This window comes from Equus caballus, chromosome 1 (assembly GCF_041296265.1).
Source record: "Equus caballus isolate H_3958 breed thoroughbred chromosome 1, TB-T2T, whole genome shotgun sequence".
In the NCBI taxonomy this organism is placed as follows: domain Eukaryota; kingdom Metazoa; phylum Chordata; class Mammalia; order Perissodactyla; family Equidae; genus Equus; species Equus caballus.
The window spans coordinates 150,262,577-150,283,014 of record NC_091684.1 but is presented as its reverse complement, the minus strand read 5'-3'; the positions used below and the strand labels follow the sequence as shown (position 1 = coordinate 150,283,014).

General features: G+C 35.8%; 1 protein-coding gene across 3 annotated transcripts in view; it reads right to left on the bottom strand.

Annotated features, from left to right (window-relative positions):
• Positions 1-4,306: 4,306 nt before the first annotated feature.
• The window catches only part of WDR72 (WD repeat domain 72), a 219,439-nt gene continuing 203,307 nt past the window's right edge, over positions 4,307-20,438 (bottom strand). For all 3 annotated transcript variants that reach the window (XM_023617119.2, XM_070271032.1, XM_070271043.1), the window contains 2 exons: positions 10,354-10,458; positions 4,307-4,525 (listed from right to left, as the gene is read on the bottom strand). In XM_023617119.2, coding sequence (XP_023472887.2) covers positions 4,470-4,525; positions 10,354-10,458 — 161 coding nt within the window. In that variant the 3' untranslated portion in view covers positions 4,307-4,469. The remainder of the gene's footprint in view (positions 4,526-10,353; positions 10,459-20,438) is intronic.

The following is a 20,438-nucleotide window of genomic DNA, read 5'->3' as shown; positions in this document are numbered from 1 at the left end:
ATAGGTTTTGTAAGCATGTACCGACCAATTATTGCTATTGCATAACGTTATCAATATTGGCATTTTGCTGGCATTTGGCACTTTGCAGCTTTAGGCACAGTGTTGTACTAAACATGTACTAATTATATTTGCTGTTAAAAACCTTGCATCCTTGAATAAAAAATCACTGCTACTTTTCCGATTAGTAGTGTGTTGAAGACAGAAAAGATCTCTAAAACTGATGATAGGAATTCATGCTTTTGTACAGTGATAAAAAGGCATTTGGAGAAACAATGTCAAAAGAAAGAACCACACATGCTCGACAGTTCCCCCTGCAAACCTCTAGAAGTAAGCTATTTTAAACATTTTCAATGGTCTATGGCTTTAGTTTTCACATGGTATTAAAATAACTATTTCTTACCATTTGTATCATTATAATCACGCTCATAATGATGCAATTGTCGCAGTCTATTTACTTGTGGTATGCTTCCTGGGTTAAAAGTGAATTTATCCCAGACTTAATGAACAGGGCCTAAGACTAGAAGGTGGCAAAAAAATTCAGTAATCAAGCTAAATATATTTTAATACAATATTTATAAAAATCAAATTAATGCAAAAAAATCCATGATACAGAAATTTTAAATGCAGATGGGATCTGAGAAGGTTGGGATGAGAGGGAGAGGTGTGAGGGAGTTGTGCCAAGACAGACGTCACCCCAGTCCCCTCCCGCCAATGAGATGAACTGATGTGCGCAGTCTTGCAGGGCTCAGTTGGATGGGAGTTTCCTGAGGCATGCTCTTACTGGAAGACCTGTTCATTCCAGTTTACATTTTTCTCTTACATGCCATCTGTAGGGTCCTCGTTGATGAAATCACAGTGCAAAGCAGTCTTGGGACCACTGAACATGAAGCCACACAATTTCATCAAAAATGTATCTATGCAAGATTTTTTTTTTTTTTTTTAAAGATTGGCACCTGGGCTAACAACTGTTGCCAATATATATATATATATTTCTGTTTTATCTCCCCAAATCCCCCCTGTACACAGTTGTATCTCTTAGTTGTGGGATGTGGGATGCCGCCTCAACGTGGCCTGACGAGCGGTGCCACGTCCGCGCCCAGGATCCGAACCCTGGGCCGCCGCAGCAGAGCGCGCGAACTTAACCACTCAGCCACAGAGCCGGCCCCTATGCAAGAAAGTCTTAACCGCAAAGTTTTTGGTCACAGCTAGTTTTGAAAGTATTTTACAATGCCAACTATGTACATGTTTACAAAGCAGTGACTTTCATATGAAATTAGACACAACTTTGGGTACTTTACATGTGAAACAACATTTTGTGGAGAATCAAAGCGTAAATAGCACTGCTTTTAAATAACTGCATAATCAAAAAGTGGGCAATGTAAAATTTTTAAAATTACACAAATGAGTCCATTTTGTGAAAATAAGACTTTTAAATCAATTGGAATTAATGTATTCTGAGCTTTCACTTTAAATACATGGCATAACACTTAATTTTTAAAAATTCAATTATTATAATGTGCCTTAAAAACATTGAAGAGAAAGAATAGCTTTTATAAAATGTTCATTTAAATAATTATAAAAGGCTTTTTAAATACAGAACATTAGAGGAAAATGTACAAAGAAGGAAATAAAAATTACCCCCCAATACTACCATTTAGAGATAGACTGTTAATATTTAGCAAAATATTTTCTTATCATTTTTCTAATAGTGACATTTTCAAAGTAGCCTTAACTTAGTTTCTAAAACAGCAATAGACTGTTTCAGGCCTGAAGCCACCTATCTAATTGTACATTTCTAATACTATAAATTTTACCTTCTATTTGAAGTGCTGTACAGTATTCAAACTGCTTTCCATACATCATCTCATGGAGTGCCTTTGCATGCATAAGCCCTGTCAGGGAAGTCTCATCACGGGTGGGAAGTGGGGCTCTGAGAAGCACAGCAAGGACACACTGCCTGGACACATGGCAATGAGGCCTCGGCACTAAAGCCTAAATTCTTTCCAAGATTCTTTCCTCAGCAATGTAGGCAGTGTGTAACTCTACCATGAATAACAGGATCCCAGCTTGCAAATTTGAAAATACGATATTCCTTAGAGGGAAATACATAATCATAAATATTGCCAAGATTATTATCAAAAAAGAAATACAAGATAATTTTTTTAATGATTTATTTATTACAATGACAGGGAAGACTCTGGATACAAACACATCCACTAATACAATGACTCCACTTGTTACCTGAGGCTGGATGTAGAAAAGGACAAACACATAATCAAGAGGCGGTCAGTTTTGAGTTTCTAGCTATGGTACCAAGTGGTTAGGGTCACCATGTGGTTGATCTGGTTAATTATGTGGCAGCTTATTATTTCAAGTTCTCTTTGCAATAGAAATTTCTGGAACATGTTGAACATAAGTCAATATAAATTAAAGAAATGATGTTTAAACAGACTCATGGATTTGTGTCAAAACACACTTGTACATGGATATTAGGGAACATTATTTAAATATTTATCTCTAAAACTCTCATTTTAGAAATTAAAAGTTTTGATAGTTAATGGCCCTGGCCTCCAGAATTCATATTGGTAAAAAGATTTTAATTACTCATTTAATATGAATTATTAAATTTTAGCAACTGTAAAATATGATGTCAAAAAATTCTTAAAAATCTCATTAGAAATGTCAGGGTCACACTAGTTCTAATTTTCTATAGCTAGTGGCATCATAAAATATTTACCAAGGATTCAATATTGGTTTCCTTACACCTGAAAAAATGCTAAATTTGGCACTTATTTTGATTCTTCTTTGAAAAGGGAATAACAGGACATAGCTATAAAAATAAAGAAGCTTGTTTTTAATAAACCTAACAGAACTTGAGCATCCAAATCAGTTTTAACTATTAAAATTGCCCTATTGATAGGACATATACTTATTTGATATTGCCATCATTAAAAATGTTTTTGGGAGTTCTTCTTGCAATGGCCTCAGAGCCAGTACACAACATGCAAGAAAAGGTGTTCCATTGCTTAGCTTGTTACCTTCTTTTATTCTGAAACTTGTTCTAAGTAGTTTTTGACTATTTCCAAAGGGGGGAAAGTATACATGTTGATTTGCAAAGGATGACAATTTTCCATGATTATTCATATTAACAATGTTACTATTTTTGAAGTACAACTCAACAGTAATTTCAAGCAAAGGTATCATATTGCAGGGGAAAAATACACATTTCTATCTACTTTAAAGGAGTCACATTCATTTGATGTCTACGTTCTGGTATATTCATTCAGGTCAATCATTAATTATAGGTTCCTTCAGGGTAGGGACCATACTACTTCAATTATATAGTTCTATTCTAATCTCTCCCTCTCCCATGCCCACTGCATCCCAGCACAGAAGCTGATGCTGGTGCCCTCCGAAACGTTTGGTGAATTGAAGTGACTGGAACTTCCCTATTGGATACATAGATAGATATAAATATCATATATTTAACACTCTATTTCCATTTTTCTATGATTTAGGCAATATTTGTATTCATATGCACAGTAGTAATCTTTTTGATGATTTTCTATAAATCCAGAAATTATACAGTATAAATCAAAGCAAATACGTCAGATCACTAAGGGCTTTAATAGATGAGCAATTTATGTCTCTTCCTACTTATATTGCTTCTCATATTTTAGTTTAAGAATTCCTGCTAGTCAAGCTTCTTTCTGGGAAAAGAACTGTAAGAGTTTATATTTTATAAGGATCAATTGTGACGTGCTATAAGCAGATTCCCTTTCCCTAGTTCCCATCTATGGCCAACGAGATCAACCTTTAGCTAAAGACATTAGCCTCTATGTCATTAGAAGTCCAAATTAACTTGACGGCACAAGATTGGTCCCTGTTATACTGTGTATCACTTATTTGGGCTAATTGATGACTAAATGGAACTGGCTATTTGTTGACAACATTTCACGCTTAGGGATGAGATTTACTGCAGGGTGATTGATCTAAATTAAAGCATCTACTAAAACAAAATGTCCTAACTTAACAAATCAAACAAATTTGGTAAAGTTTTAGATTAAATACATTGAAGCAACAGTAAATTTAAAAGCATTATGTGTTATATTGCTTAAAAACAATGTGGTTTTAGTGTTGCTTATCATACAATTCAGGGACTGAAAAGATGGAAGAAAAACTAAAATGGTATTAAATTTATCTCCATTGGCTGGCATTCCGTGTTGGAAATATTTTTTAAAAAGTAAGAAGCAGTACTATATAATAATTTAGACAATGATTTTTTAGAATTAGATGAACCTGGGTATTTTCAATCAGTAATTACACTTTCAATACACTCTGAAGTATTAGCAAATCTACTACAACTTAGTAACTTGAGTTATTAATAACATGGCTTATATACAATGATAAATGGCATGTTTTGGGTTTTTTAATTTGTCCAAATTCTGTTGCTATAGATGAGATTCCATTTAGCACAGCTTGCAGGAGCACAGCTTTGCTATCCAGGAATGATGCCTTGGCTCACCTAGAAAGAAAAGAGATTATATGGTTATTTGGTGAAATAAAGAAAGAAGGGAAGGAGGAAGGAAGGGAGACAGGAAGGCAGTGAGAGAGAGAAGGATGAAAGAAAGAAGGAATGAGAAAAGAAAGGAAGAAAGGGAGGAAGGAAGAAATTGCCTATAATTTCTACATTTCTCTTCTATCTTGCAATAACATATGTTAAGATAATAAAAATATTCTCGTCTTATAAACCAGGCCCCAGGTAAATATGTTAATACAATAAAAATATTCTTGTCTTATAAACTAGGCCCCAGGTAAATATATTTTAATTGCACACACTATTAATATAGGTTCTTCTTTTAATTGCCAAGAAAGATGAATGTTTTCAACAAGATGAATTGGGTTTGAAATTATTAAATTTCCATAAATTTCAAGTGGCTGAATTGTTCTTAGAGAAACCCACAGCTGCAGTTTTAAGGTCAAATGTTATAAATGTTACTTGAAATATGATTTGAGCTAAAGAATCAAAAAAAGCATTTAATTTTCAGACTACTTGGATGATTGTTATTGTAGGCTAAAAAATATAACTTAATTTAAGTTAATTTGACTATCAAACTAAGTGGAGCATCATGCCTTAGTGAACTACCTCTAAATACATTTATATTAATGATGTGCTCATGTATAGTAACTCCTATTCCTACTGGCAAAAACTCAAAAAGCTGATTATGTGGTTTAGTTAACCAATATTCAGTATTGTATGATATATACACTATATAGTGTATATATAAATATATTTATAAGTATAAATATATATAAATATTATATATTTATATATATAAATATGAATGCATATTATTACCCTAGAATTCTACATCTTTTAAAAGTTATTAGGTTGATGTTTAAATTCTTCCCTTTAGATAAATTTTTTAAACTATTGATATTGTTAAATGCAACTAAAAGAAAGAACTTAAACGTTTTTTGCTACTGAAATTGTTCTTACTTCTAGAACACTTTTTTTAGTGCTAACCATAAGTGTGTTCTCGACAGCTATGATTGATGGGCTGCTCATACATTCCACATCTTTTCTGCTTCATGCATCATCATCAGCCATCTCCAACACTCCAGTTCTGAATCTGTCCTACTTTCTGTTACCTGATTTTTGCTAGTGATTCATGAGCCAGAATAGTAAAAGAAAAAAAACATCCACCTTGGCTTTTCACATGTAGTATCCCCTGGAAACCATGAGAAATCTAGTTTTGTTCATCAGATTCATGCAAATGCAATATTGATTGACAATGATGTATACAGATCTACACACATAACGTGCTATATAAAAACCACTAAAATGTTCTATTAATGACAGAACACATACTGATTATAACCTACTTCAGAATGATGTGAAAATGCTTGTCTGAATGCTTTTATTTGTACTTTCAAGCTCTCTCTTGTCACTACTATTTTCAGCTGAAGCTATATTTAAGTGCACGGTCCCTGGTGTACTATGAAGTACAATCCTTAATTTTCCAAGCCAATAAGGTGATAAAAGCTCAAGGTCTCTCATTAACACTTGGATAACAATTGTGATGTCACACGAAATTTTTTATCATCGTGAGTACAAAGATGAGGGGCAAGGAACACTTTTTATCATATTCTGGAGAACGCGGATTGAGCTTTAATCACTGTGGAAGAGTTAACAAGAAGTTAACCAGCGAAAGACTAGACTGAACTATTTTTCTGATAGCATCTTTCAGATTCAGGAGCAACCAGGCCTTAAAGAGCCAAAGAAAGAAAGCCTAATGGCCCTAAAATCTCAAAAAAGGGAGCTGCAAGTTCACGATGTTGTCTCAGTGCTTCTATTACTAGACATCAACGTTATTCCCACTGGTTATGGGAATGTATAAATGCCAGTGAAGAAGCAAGTAGACTTCACAGACTCTGAACCAGAAACTTCAATCTGTGATTCACCTGTGAGTCAAAACTCCTTGCTAATGAATAATTCCTAAGAAAAGACACTGCTGAGGGAGACCTTAACCTATCAGACAAGACCTCCAGGTTCACTAGTGGGGTCAGAGTAACAAGAATGCTCTGGTCTAAAGTTGCTTTGCCAACCTTAATGGACTACAGGCACTCACCTGGGTATACAGCTTGAACCAATAAAGAGATCACAATGGCATGATGAATAAGGTAGAGCACTCTGGAGACCAGGTGAATGACCACTCCACTAGGCATCTAAATTGTGACCTATATGCACACACCAGCCCATTTACAAATGGGTCATCCTAGTCAATTCAGTACTGGAGAAGCAGTGATGTCAATGGAGAAATAAGTTCAAACAGACTGAGTTCAAAACCCATTGTATTAAAAGATAATCAATTGACAAAGTCAATCTTACCATTTTATATATATTCTAAACACTTGATTTTATTGATTACATTTAAAAATGTTCTATCAATGTTTTAAAAACTTCAACCTCATCTTTAAAAAACACTATTTTAGTTTTTCTGTGCTTCAATGTTCCTTTGCTCTCTGCATATGCAAATAAGTTGTTATTAGCAACATGAAGCTATAAGCGCTGAATTAAAATGATGTTTACAGGATGTGCAAAGAAAAGACTATTTGGAAAGAACAATATATAGGCAATATTCTTGAACTGTGCTTGGATGGGAAACTGATTTTTTGTTTTCATTTTCTATATGCTCTTCGAACAACTGGTCTATTCATTAAAAATGATGTAATAAATATATTAGTCATTTAGAATTGCATAGATAAAACCATGTAAGGTCAATATCCATTAAAGCTAGAAGACTGACCACATACATTCAACTTTGTAACTGGGAGATTTTGCATGTACATGAAAATGTTAAAAGGAATTTTAAATGAGTGATAAATATTCCAGGTGAAAATGGTAAGAATGATGCATTCAGATTTAAATGCACTCCTTTCCATATAAGGAATAATGAATATACTACAGTCATGTGCTGCTTAACGACGTTTCTATCAACAACGAATGACATATATGATTGTGGTTCCATAAGATTAGTACTATACAACTTAGATGCGTAGTAGGCTATAACCATCCAGGTTTGTGTAACTACTCTATGATGTTTGCACAACCACGAAATTGCCTAACGATGCATTTCTCAGAATGTAGCCCTGTAGTTAAGTGACGCACGACTGTAATACAATTATAAGCTTAGCTACTGAAGCACCTCTGTTGATTTGAAGACATCTTCCCAAAGCTTATCACTTAAAAACTCCAAATTTTGTTTTTTTCTTCCAACAAAGGTGGTTAAACTTAGTTTCCAGAGAAACACCACTCATACCTGGTAAATAGAGGTAACTAAACCACCATATAAAGCAATGTTTATAGTTTTGGAGCCCCCGCATTTGAATGACTTGATATTTTGAAGTTAATTTGTGGACACTGAGAAGTGGACAGTCATATTTTCACAGTTCAAGAAAGTCTCCCAGGGACACCAATTTCACAAATCTTCCTTCGTGTTCAATTTTAAGAATTTTGCCTCTCAAATGCTCATACTTCAAGGAAATGCACTCTCTCATCAAAATCTTTCTACTAAACAAGCACCTCTGTCAGAAGTGTCTTAATTTCTTATCACAGAATTTTATCCACACAAGGAGCAATAAATAATTCATGTCACTGCCTCTTTGTTGTGTGTCCCTGAACTGCACAGAGCTGGAAGGCTGACAGCTGTGTCAGGACAAGCACCAAAGATCTGACATGACAAGTGACTAACAAGTTTCTTTCAGTTCATAGTGAAAGAAGACAATGGCCCAAAGTGCAGAAAGAAATCCTGAAACAAAATAAAACTGCTTCTTTCTTTTTACCTAAGTGTGTGCTATGAGCTTATTTCCAACCCACAAGCCCTGGTCATTTTATAGGACTGCCCAGCCCCCTTTATTCCTCACACTCGCTTGGCCATTTACGCCTGGCCACGGATCAATATGAGCAATTCTTGGAGAAATACGATGTCTCCATGACAACCAAGCCACAAATTCTCAGTGGAAGGCAGTGAGACCAGTAGTGAACTCTCTAGAGGTTTCTAGGCCTATAAGGCAAGACGTCTTAAAATGCAGGAATGGACAGAGGAAAAAGCCAGAGTAATTCATTCTTTATTACCAGTTTAATGATGTCCGATGTATAGAACACTACTCACTTTTAAAGTTAAGATTCTTTATCAGTGCCTATATTTCCTAATTAATCTTTCTGTTTTGATATATCGTTTTGTTTATATAAATCAGACGGATTATGTTATATTTGAATCACTACAATTGCACTCATATTGAGGAACGATAGAAATTTATTCTACTTCTGATATGGTTTAAAACTGATCTATTCTTGCCGAAAACAATTAACTCTTAGGTAAAAACTTGACTCATGAATTTAACTGCCTGACAAACGGTCAATAGAAAACTGTTTACTAAGACATTTTAAAAACCTAGTCGAAATTAGATAATTTTAGTCAAAACTAGGAATAATTTTAAAATAGTTTTTTATAGAAATTTAATGTTACTACTACACTCTCTCTTTTAGATTGGGACTAATCTACATTTGTCTTCTAGATATTATGGCAGGGGGTGGGGTTAACGTGCTGATTAAAAATTTCTGTTATTGCTAAAGATGCCATTTCTCAGGTGCACGGGATGCTAAAGCAGGAGTGTGCTTGAGAACAGACACACAGCAGCTGTTCATCTTTGAGGAACCTTGGTGTGGTGGAGGGGACTGAAATATAACGCCAGTGCCACTGGGCCTATTGGGGTTCCGAGATGACTTAGGGGACCTGACATAGATTGCAGGCTGCACCTTTCACTGAAAATTAAATCTCAGTAGCTCTCCTCGGGGAAGGATCAGGGGACTGTTTGCAGCTGCCCCCTGTCAGCGAAGGCTACAAGATTTGGAAATCTCTTAACTAAGCTGACAGGCCACAGAGAGGATGAATCAAAAATCTGATACATGGATCAGCACACAAAGATGCAAGAGGGTAGAGGGTACACAGGAGCCAGAGAAAACAGGAAAGAAAACGTTCAATGGGGGGAGGTAGTTAACTCTTTCACTCATGGAAATACATGGAAATAAGGTACCCTCTGGCACCTTAGGGCTTTGTACTGATCTAGGAATGTCATTCTACTTTTGCAAGATTTTTTTTCTTTTAATTAATTAGTTAAGACTAAGCATGCTTCAAAACAAAACAAAAACAGAGAGAAAAACTCATGCTCAAGTGTTTCTGGTCAAATCCTTCCGGTACATTTCAGTCTATTCTTTCCACAAAGAAAATACAAACATAAGTAACTTGGACATAGGGTAAATTTTATTGAGTGAGGAAGGGTTACTATTTTCTTTTTTCTTGTTCTGAACAGTTGACAACATCCATGAGTCCATTATTGTGATGCTAAAATCCTCTCACCCCAGTTAGAGTTCTGTTTGTATTTAGAAACGTAAATAGATAGTAATGGGGACAATTTGTTTCTCTTTTCTCGAACTCTCCACTTGCGCTTGATCCCATTATTTGAAATATTTAAAATGTTGTCATGTCTCCAGTTTCCAATCTCTGCCTCTATTAACCAGTTTAGCCTAAAATTGATGATAATGAACTAATAGTGTCAGCTTCCCTTCTCAGTCATAAAGCCTTTGTACTTCCTCCAACTGAATTCTTGATGAAAGAGGAAAAGATAACAGCTCCACACTGTGACCCCTGGAGGTGACCATTAATTTGACAGTGCAGCTGCTAAGAGAAAACAGCATTGCAATGTCCTCTTCCCCCACCCCCTTCCAAGGACCCCAAAGCTGTGTCAAATTTATCATTTTATACTTGACTATTTTTAAATGGCTTTCACCTGGGCTCTCAGACTCTTCGAAGACACATCTGTCAGGCACGTCCTCGGTGTCTTGGAACTTTGCCGAGTTTGAGTTGCTGTCATGCTTGACCGGACTGACTGGAGCTATTAAAAAAAGAGAGCGAGAAAGAGAGAAGAAAGAAAGAGAGCGATGAAAAAGTAGTAACAAACACCATTAAAACATTTCCCTTCAGTTCCACAGATATTTCCAGGGACACACTATGTAAACACAAATAATAAATTGAAATAAAATGTATCCTCTAAGTATGTATTGGCAGACATGTAATTAGTTGAAAAATCTATAGATGAGACTTTATCTTAGAAGAAAAATAAGTTCATGGCATCAGCTTAAAAGCTACAAAGTAACAAAGTGATCCCTTCGAAGTAGAAATCGTATTTTGAATGCATAAATCTAAAACAATACAGTCAATTAATGGCAACAGGACACAGAGAGAAGAACATCGGGCTAGTCAATTAGAAAGACCAGCTCTAGGCTGGTGCAATGGCTCCTTTTGTTGCACAAATCACAGCTGATGAACACTTTTTATGCATTTTGGTTCTCTTTCATCAAATTAAAAACTATGGTACCAAACACCAATAAAAAGCTCTATAAAAATAAATTTAAAAATGTAGAATGAACACATTGCAAACGATAATAAGGAGGGCTGATGTCATGAATGGTAGATCTCTAGACATTATTTTCTGAGCAGGAATTATGAACAGAAACCAAAGCTAGCAAAGGAATCTAAAATTTCCTATAAACTCATTGCAACCACTAAATTTCATTACAGAAGCATAGACTCAAGTTTCCACATTTTTCTAGAAGTTGTAATACTTGGTCTAAATTATCTCCACAAGTAACGTATTTCCATATTACATTTGTTCAGGAATCATTTGTCAGGATAAGTGGACATTGTCTTCATGAAGAAACTTCGTGAATAACAAAACAAAGCAAGCCTGCAATAATATAAATTATGTCATACTTACTGGTCTGAAGCCAAACAACATAAATATGTATATTATTGACTACATTGGAATTCTATCTATCACAAATTGCTGCAGTAAACACTATCACTGTCTCCTCAGGTCGTGATAACACACACAACATATTATTTGTAAGCCATAAATGCAATCAAGAAAATACAGATTTATAAGTCATACATGAAATAACAAGTTTGTTGGCACAGGGGCAGAGCTTGGCTGCTGTTCCTGAACCTCCATTAGGAGATGAGAGAGCAAACGTAGAGGCTAAAGCCTGTGTTACTTCACACATTCAATAAGTGACACAAAGGAGTGCTGCCAGAGGTCCAAGCAGCATTAGTAGAGCTCACACCTTATATACTTCTTGTCTTGTTTTCACGGGGTGTGCATAGGGTTGGTGATCATAACCTGGGGCCCACATACACACACTTTAAAGGAGACTAGCAACATAATTCTGGTTCAAATATTCTCTTCAAACAGTGTTACCAACTCTCTCAGGAAACATATAACACTTCTCTGTTCTGTGGAAGTGAGAGTGTGGAGTTTGAATTCACTGCTTCTCTAAAACTTTTTGTTTGGGAACAAAATATGAGAAAAAATGTATGAAATTCTGATTTTAAATAAATAAATCTGATTTTTCATTTTGTGCATTTGAATTTTCTGAAAAAAAATATGGAAGTAGGTACTGCGTCTGTTTCATTTATGTCTGTGTGCTGGGTGTATAACAGTGCCTGGGCCTTAGAAGGTATTCTCAAATGATTTATGGAATGAATGAACGAACAAATGAACAAAGCAGACACGCCATGCTAGATATCCTCCTGATCCAAGGATATGTGCTTTGAATTATCTTTAAGTGGATCTATTCAGTTTCTTGTTTAGGCCCACATGAGACAAAGGATGTATATTTGCAAAATGGTGGTATGGATTAGTCTGTGACTTGGAAGAAGTGACACATATGGCCTAAGTAGTTATTGGGGTAGCCGCCTTTAACCTTCCTCAGTTTAGTTCATACTTAGAGATTATTTTTGAATCCATAGATTTTTGTGAAATTTTAAGTGAGATAATTAAACACATTGAAGTTGTAGAATACTATTACATTCGTCAAGATTTCCTTGTCTGTTTTAATAATTTTTATTTCCATATTTCTTACTTGTTAATTTTCTGAAATATTTACATTGGTATTTATAATTGGAAATTAACCATACAGCTAAATCTATTACTAATCGCCAATGAGGTAGCATCTGTGTTTATTTCAGCAAATGTTTTGCACTTGTCATCCCATACACTGTTCTTTTGTAATGTAAAACTTTCACCCATTCATTCATTCATTCATTCCTCCAACAAGACTCTGTCCTAGACACAGGGGCCTCAAGGAGGAAGAGAGCATGGTATTAGTACAACAAAGTAAATGTCTAGAATCATTTTTAGTGACCACATTTAGACCACATTTAGCAATAATGTGGTCTCAGGATGAACTGACATCCCAGTCCTCTCAAAAAGCCAGAAAGTTAGATGTAGTTTTAGCTGCCTGATCTTCATTAAATTCACACTAGTAGGTACCATGCAGTGATTTTTGTCTCCACCTCTGATTTTGGAGGGTGTGGTTTGTTTGGGAGTAGGAGAGTAGAGAAGGTTATTCTTCAGATATTTTGCTTAATTATACTTTAGCTTCCAAATCTGAGATGGTACAAGATTTGTCATCTTTACTGGTATCCAATTAAATTTACTGTAGAAGAAATGCCTACATTCTATCAACTGGGAACAACTGACATTGGAGAGGTTAATTACTGCCATTCCACCCTTTTTCTTTGATAGGCTAATCTTTACAATTGTTCTTTTGGGTGTTTCCTGTGATGTTTCATCATTAAACTCTGACATGCTGCGTGACCAAGGCTTCTCTAATGAATCATTTCAAAAATGATGAAATCAACAAATATTGATCTAGTGCTTGTTATAAGTAGAGCTCTCTGCTAGACCATGTGAGGGGTAAAAAACAATGAAGGCACTTTTAATGTGCCCTCATACAACTTGTGATCTAGCTGAGGTAAAATGAAAATTTATTAGCAGGAGCATTAAAAACAATGTTCCAAGAGTGACATGGTTTTAGGAAGGCAGAGGTAATTCCCCTACAATAGGATAGTTGGGAAGTGAAATTTGAATTAGATCTCCTTGATAGGGAATATGAGTAGCACAAAAGGAGCCCATTCAAAGCAAAAGAAAAAGGTGTGAACCTGGGCATGGCCAAAGAAATATATTAACTTTGTGCCACAAATGTACTTGTTAACAGATTGTTGCTGCCAACTTTTGTATGAATTTTTAATGAATGCTCCTTACATGTCTCTTTGAGCTTTTCCTGAATTGCTGTTGTGGCTAATTTTTCTCACCTGTAGAAGTTAGCTATAGACAGGTTTTTCCTTGCCTAGATAGTCAATAATTTGATCTTTACTGATGGTGGGCCCATTTATCACAGTAAGTTGTCCTTTCACTATACATATTGACTTTTATTTATCAATACCAAAGTCCATTTGTAGCTCATCACTAAAGTTCTTGGATATTTTCAGTAGTTTTTGAAGATGCATTTTAGAGCTTGGCAGAGAGATACTTTTGACATCAATATAGTGCAAATTGTTGCTAGGCTCATCCTTAACTTAAAATCAACTGTTTATTTCCTCTGTAATGGATTCTGAAATAGTCTGCATTTGGGGGGCGAGGGGTAAAAAAGACAAACTCGTTTTGACAGTTCTACAGCTGAAAGATGTAAGGCTGTTCCATTTACTCATCATACACCTCAAAATATTGACAACTGAAAGGCCAGTGTTTTAAATATCTTTGGTAGCTAAAGAGAAGGAGAAGTCCATGTACTTTGTATGGATGTGCTTGATTACAGTGTGTTTAATTATGAGTATAATTCTTCTAGATCCTAAAGAAATGAATGGTTCAACTATAGACAGTTGAATCTTCTCAATCTTACAGTGTCACTATGAATCAACTCAAAAAATCTTTCTAGAGGCTTAGAAGAAGGAAAAATTACATTAACTTCAAGTAGAAGTAAATACCAATGTAATACTCACAGATCACAAAAGACTGCAATATATTTTAAATTAGATACAAGCATAATCAGCAAAAAGACTTTAAGGGATAACACCAAATTTGTAAACAAAGAGGATGTCATTTGAACAGACCTCAAATTTAGTTTACAAAGTGGTTCTCTGTGGACAGATGTCTTATCAGGAAATGTATCTGGCTAAAGAGCTATGTACATATTACCCCTACTTTAAGAGTATCTACTGAGATAATCAAGTGATAGGACCTCTTGATTACACTGGAATAGCAATAGCTACACCCTGCATCAGATTTCAGGCCAACTTTGTTTTCAGTGTGGACTGGACACTGGAAAAAAAAATCATATAGAGATGCCAAGAATTAAATAAAATAATGCTTCTTTATAATTAAGTAATAACTTTTATGGACAAGTTCAGCAAGATGAGTTAACATTAAACTTACGTGTCTTTGCTATCTTCCTGTAATTGTAATCTGACATGGAATACTACTTTCTAAGTGACATTTTCTAGTATGAATTTTTTTAAGGATGATATATTTTTCAACTGGTAAAGAAATGAATTTTCCAGATGCTATGAAGGGTAACTATTATTTTAGTATCTTTACTAGATTCATAGAATTGAAATTATTTTATTTAAATATTTTGTATACGTATATACACATATATAATACACATGCAAAACAAGGATCAAATTATTGACTATCTGGTTTAAGGGAAAGAAAAAAACCTGTGTAGAGTTAACTTCTACAGGTGAGATGTATGCCTAGACCAGCCAACTAATTTGGGGAAAGATAAATTTTAATGAGAAAGAGGTATATTGTTTACTGAATCTTTGTAAACAACACTTTATTCCTCTCAGATACAGAAAGTCCCCCGCTATCCAGGATGTTTGTACAATGGGCTTCTTGGTAAGGCTGACAAACAACCACATATATCTGTAGCCTAATGCAAGGCACAAGGCAGGTACTTATGAAAGGATAGAGTAAAACTGCTAATGAGGATTCCTCATATTAAAAAAGCAATGATTAACTTCACTTGTAGTTTAAGGGAGAAATCTTAAGGTCAGGCCTATGGTTTACAGTTCAAACATACCCAAATACTCCCACAATCTGTTATTAATCCCAACAGGCAGTCTGCATAAAGAAAGAGACCCTATCTGTCTTATTTCTGAATGGAAAATAAAATTCCTCATTGTTTAGCACCCAAACATATGTATTAATTGCCACAAAAGTGAATATCAACAATTTCAGCATAGACATGAACTTCTGAGTTCCTGAGGGGGAAGATGTTGTACTAGAAAAAACCTTCATTAACAGAACCCAGAAGATCTGTTTTTTTAATTCTGTCTCTGCTCCTAAGAATGTGACCTTGAGCATGTCATTTCACTTGCCTGGACTTAGGTAATTTGATTAATAAAATTAGAGAGTTGGATTGGACAACCTGCTTGACATCTTCTGGCTCTGAGATTCAAATATTTTGCCAGTTAAGAATCCAAGACCAACCAATCACTCATTGTATCATTGAACAGGATACCAAGAGGCTAGTGGCTATGAAACTGGCCTTGGAAATAATAAGGATGTCTGAGGTCCTTTCTGAATTAAGTGAGATTGCTATTTTTTGACAACTGGCAATACCCAGTGTGACTGAGGGACAGAGGAAATCAGGGCAACTTCAGAGAGAGAGGTGGGTAGCTGCAATGCCAGGGTAAGACAGCCCTATGGAAAGATGACCAAGAAAGGACTGAGGCTGCAGTAGGGCTACTTGAGAGAAAAAGCAAGGTGACTCCTTGGCATAGAAAAGCATCTATCAGATGTTGACCAATGGTGTAAAAAAAATCTTTAAAACCAAACATTTAAAAAAAAATAACTTATACCTTACCATTCTTGGAATCGTATTTATGCTATTACTTTCTTTAAACAACCCCTCTCTTCATCAATCAATTTGACAAATATGAACTTCAGTACAAGATGAATCATCCTAAAGTAAATTAATTAGGTCCACATAATAATTGCAAGAAGCACAGTTGCAGTGGACAAGGCCTGGCCTGGAAGATAGATGGTCTGGCTTAGGTTAGGCTACATGTGCACTAGACTCCTCCGAGGACTGGCTCCATCTTGGCTTTGGGGCCCCAGCCACAAAGAGGTTCCCAATTATTGTTTGTCAAGTGAATACAAAGTGTATTCCTGTGGAATTGTATTTTCCTCAAGTCAAATCTCTTAAAGAGAGAATCAGTAGAGTCCAGTTCTTTCTATTCCTTTCATACGTAAGGATGGGGCCCATGAAGTCATTTGTCTTAGTCGAGCCTGGCATGAAAACCAGCTCTAATCAAATTATGTAAACTCTCAGATTGAAACAGACTATAGAGACACATTGAGATGCAGGAGGGAGAGAGGATGACAAAGGAAACGTCTAAGTTAGAAAGTAAGAAAGAAAAATAGTAGGAAATGATGCAATTCTTGCTTCTTTTTTGGCTGCATTTCCTCACCCCATAAAAGGGTAATTCTCAGAGTTACCAATGAGAGGTTTGCCTAGATTTCTTCATGTGCTCCTTTAGAGCCCCATTTCCTTGGCAAGCAGTGTTCCAAGCAGAGAGGTGCTGAGCAGATAAACAGGCAGCTTTTTCTTTTTTTTAGCATTAAATCAAAATAATTTCCATAACTTTGATTCTTAAGCATTACTAAAAATTCAGAGTGGAAATAACTCAGGGAAACATTACTTATTTTTATTTCTTATATTTATCTATAACCTGGTAAAGATGAGAATTCCTAGATGCAAGGAAGAAACTGGTCAAATCAGCAACCTCAACCCCAGCTTTCTACATCAAATCATGGAGATAATTATTCAAGACAAAGGGACTCAGGAACATCTTACCTGAAAGGACCCCTTCATCACTAAAAGGAAGTATAGATGATGAATGAGTTCAAGAATGCATAGAAATTAACTGTCACACTCTTCATGTAGTTTAGATTCTGCAAAAGTCATTTGACTTTTCTCATAATGACCAAATCCTACGGTTAAATACAGAAATGCATTAATTTCACTGTTCGGAAGCTCAAGAAGTTGAAAGCAGGAATAGATTCGAAAGAAGAAAATGAATAGATTCCCACACATTGACAAATTAAAGGACAGTCAGTAAAGTGAGAATTCTAAGAGAAATTTATAGTAAACTTCCCCACTTGCATTTGAAAATTTAAAAGAAAGTCAGGAAAACAAAAGAGACTCTTCAAACAAAAGAGCATCAAGCTAGCATTTGAGACTAGAGAGAAACGTGATTTATATATCAACTTAAGATAAGGATTCACAGCATAGGGCAATTTAAACCACAGCAAAGTCTAAAGTTATCCGTAAGGAAAAACACTAGAAGCATTTTCCTTTTGAATCAATGGGAGAAGAAACTGTCACATGGAACTACTATTGGAATTTGTAAGAGCAGCAAGCTTTCCATAGGCTGAACCTAAGATGATACCCTCAGCATGGGAGAATGGTTGGCAGGCAGTCTTCAATTCCCAGCTGACAGCCATTTCTATTTCAAGGGAAAACATTTGTTGCAGACGTTTAGTCAAGTGTCAGAGTTCTTTCATCTCTAGATAGGAAATGGAAAATAAGGAAATCAAATTATCTAGACTGTGCCTTTGGTTTCTAGTTCTTTGTCAACTTTAAGAAGGATGCAAGGAAGAAAAGGCCTAAGTTACGTATTTTGTATTATTAGGCTTAGTTGCTCTGAATGTGGTTCATTTTCATTTGAAAGACATCAAAATGGTATGTTAGTGTACTTGAGAACTTACTGCAATTGAATGGAAGATATGCTTGGATGCTAATAATGCGCTTTCCCACTGTATTATAATGCAATCAGCAGCAAGCATCACTTTCTCATACCCCACACCCCACATATGCACTCATACTGGACATAGAAAACATAGGTGATCTGTTGGCATTGATTGCTTCTTATGGTCATGCATATAAAATATAGCCACTCCCTTCAAAATATTAATTTTGCTGGGGAATAAATAATCGAAAGATGCCTTCTCATATCCTCAAGCTGTGTCACTGAGTGAACCTCAGTATTTGTACTAATATCTCTAAGAGATGGTTGCCAAGATATAGAAATGAACTTGATAAGTAGTAGAGAGATTCATTTTGATACTAGACAAGCCAGAGACATCTATAAATAAAGGATAAGAGAAATATACCCAAAGGAAGCAAAGTTTTAAAGAGCAAACATGCATGTGGATAAAGGAAAACCTGCAACTGTAATCTAATGAGACTTTCCAAAAAACTGATTCAATACAAAAGAGATGTTATCATAATTGGAGGACTAAGAAATAGGAAACAAAAGGTAACAAATAGATATTTCTAGATAAGACAGTATAAAACAGTGTCCTAGATTAGTGTAAAGTACTCCTCATAATAAATTGTCATAAATTGTTTGAAAGAATACATGGTAAAATCTCTAGGACTATAGACGACACTAAGGGTTTCTGAGTTGTGAAATGTTAGAAGACAATCACAGGCTGAATCAGTGGGAATACATGCTAAGTATGCATTTCAGTATAATAGTAAATTCTGGGAAAGATTTAAAGGAAACAGGATCCAAAGTATACGTGACAAGAACACGGCCCTGAGCTATCATTTGCTATGACTCCAGGACATCAGGCCAATGTAAAAATGTAGGCAAATGGTTAACAGAAGGCTGGCACTTTAGGAAGAGGATGATCAACACAATAAATCAACCACAAGAAAATCAACAAGTGAGCCCAGGAGGCCTCTGCACCTGAAACCCTGCATGTCTCCAGTGATCACAGCCAATACAGGACACGATAGAATTTAAGAGGCTAACCAAAGGTCTGGGAGGAGAGTTTATACAATATCAGAACACCTCAAAAAGAAATTAGGAAGACCAAGACTCCAGTATGGAAGTAAATCTGAAGAAGAATGGGACCGATATTTGTAAAATTGCCAAGGAGTTATATACATCTATTACTGCCATTTTCTCACCTGTAGCTCTTCCAGCCCCTCAAGATGATTATACTCTCACCCTACTTTCCATTACCAGACTGACTTCTCTATTTTAATAGCCTGATAAGACGTGTTTGTCCCTCCAGTAATTCTTAAACTGAGACAAGTCATACCCCTAACTCCAAGGTCTGGTCACGTAGCTTCTGTGTAGAAAAACCTGCAACCACCTCTATTCAGTCAGCAATGGGAGATTCCAGAGCCATGAATTTGAAGGTCTTTCATGATAGTCTCAACTCACATTTAGAGGTTTCTTACTGGATGCTGGCCCTCACCCATTCCTCCCCGTCTTAGACTCTGATATCACATACTATAGCTGGAAGAGACCACTCATTGTCCCCTGGATATGCCATTTATTTTCTACATGGGTACCTTTGTGAAGATCCCCAGCAGGAGAGATCCTCTCTCACCCCAATCTCCAATTCTCTGCTTGCCAAAATACTCCCCTTCATTCAAGACTCAGGTCAAATGCCCCCTTTTCCATGAAGTCTTCATCAACCCAGCAGTTAACATTAATTTTTCTCCCCTCTTCTGTGTTTGTTAGCACTTTGTTTGGCCTGTGTTATTCTTCTTACCCCATTCTTTGGTTCTTGTGTCTGACTACTTCACTGGGCTACATTAATAGGGAAGCAAGATATTTTAGACATATCTTGAAATTTTTAGGCTGATGTCATGAGGATAACTTTGCTTCTCTACCCTGGAACTTCTAGTGTTGCAATCAGAAGACTAGGCTAGAAGAATCACAGGCCTGACCCAATGTGTCAGTTTCTGTCATTCTTAGCTTGTCTCAGACACTTAGAAATTCAGACTGTATGCACGTTCCACTAACAAGATGAGTAAGCGCTCATGGGACAGCTTACTTATGGACAGTGATGGCTAGGGGAGTCTACTTTCTCCACATTGAATGAGGTTATGTAGACATCAGGTGGACCATGCTGAGCAAGATCTCTAGGCTAAAGCATCATTTATACAACATTCACTTCCCTTCCCTTCACAGAACTTTATAAAATAAGAGCCATACATTGTAAAA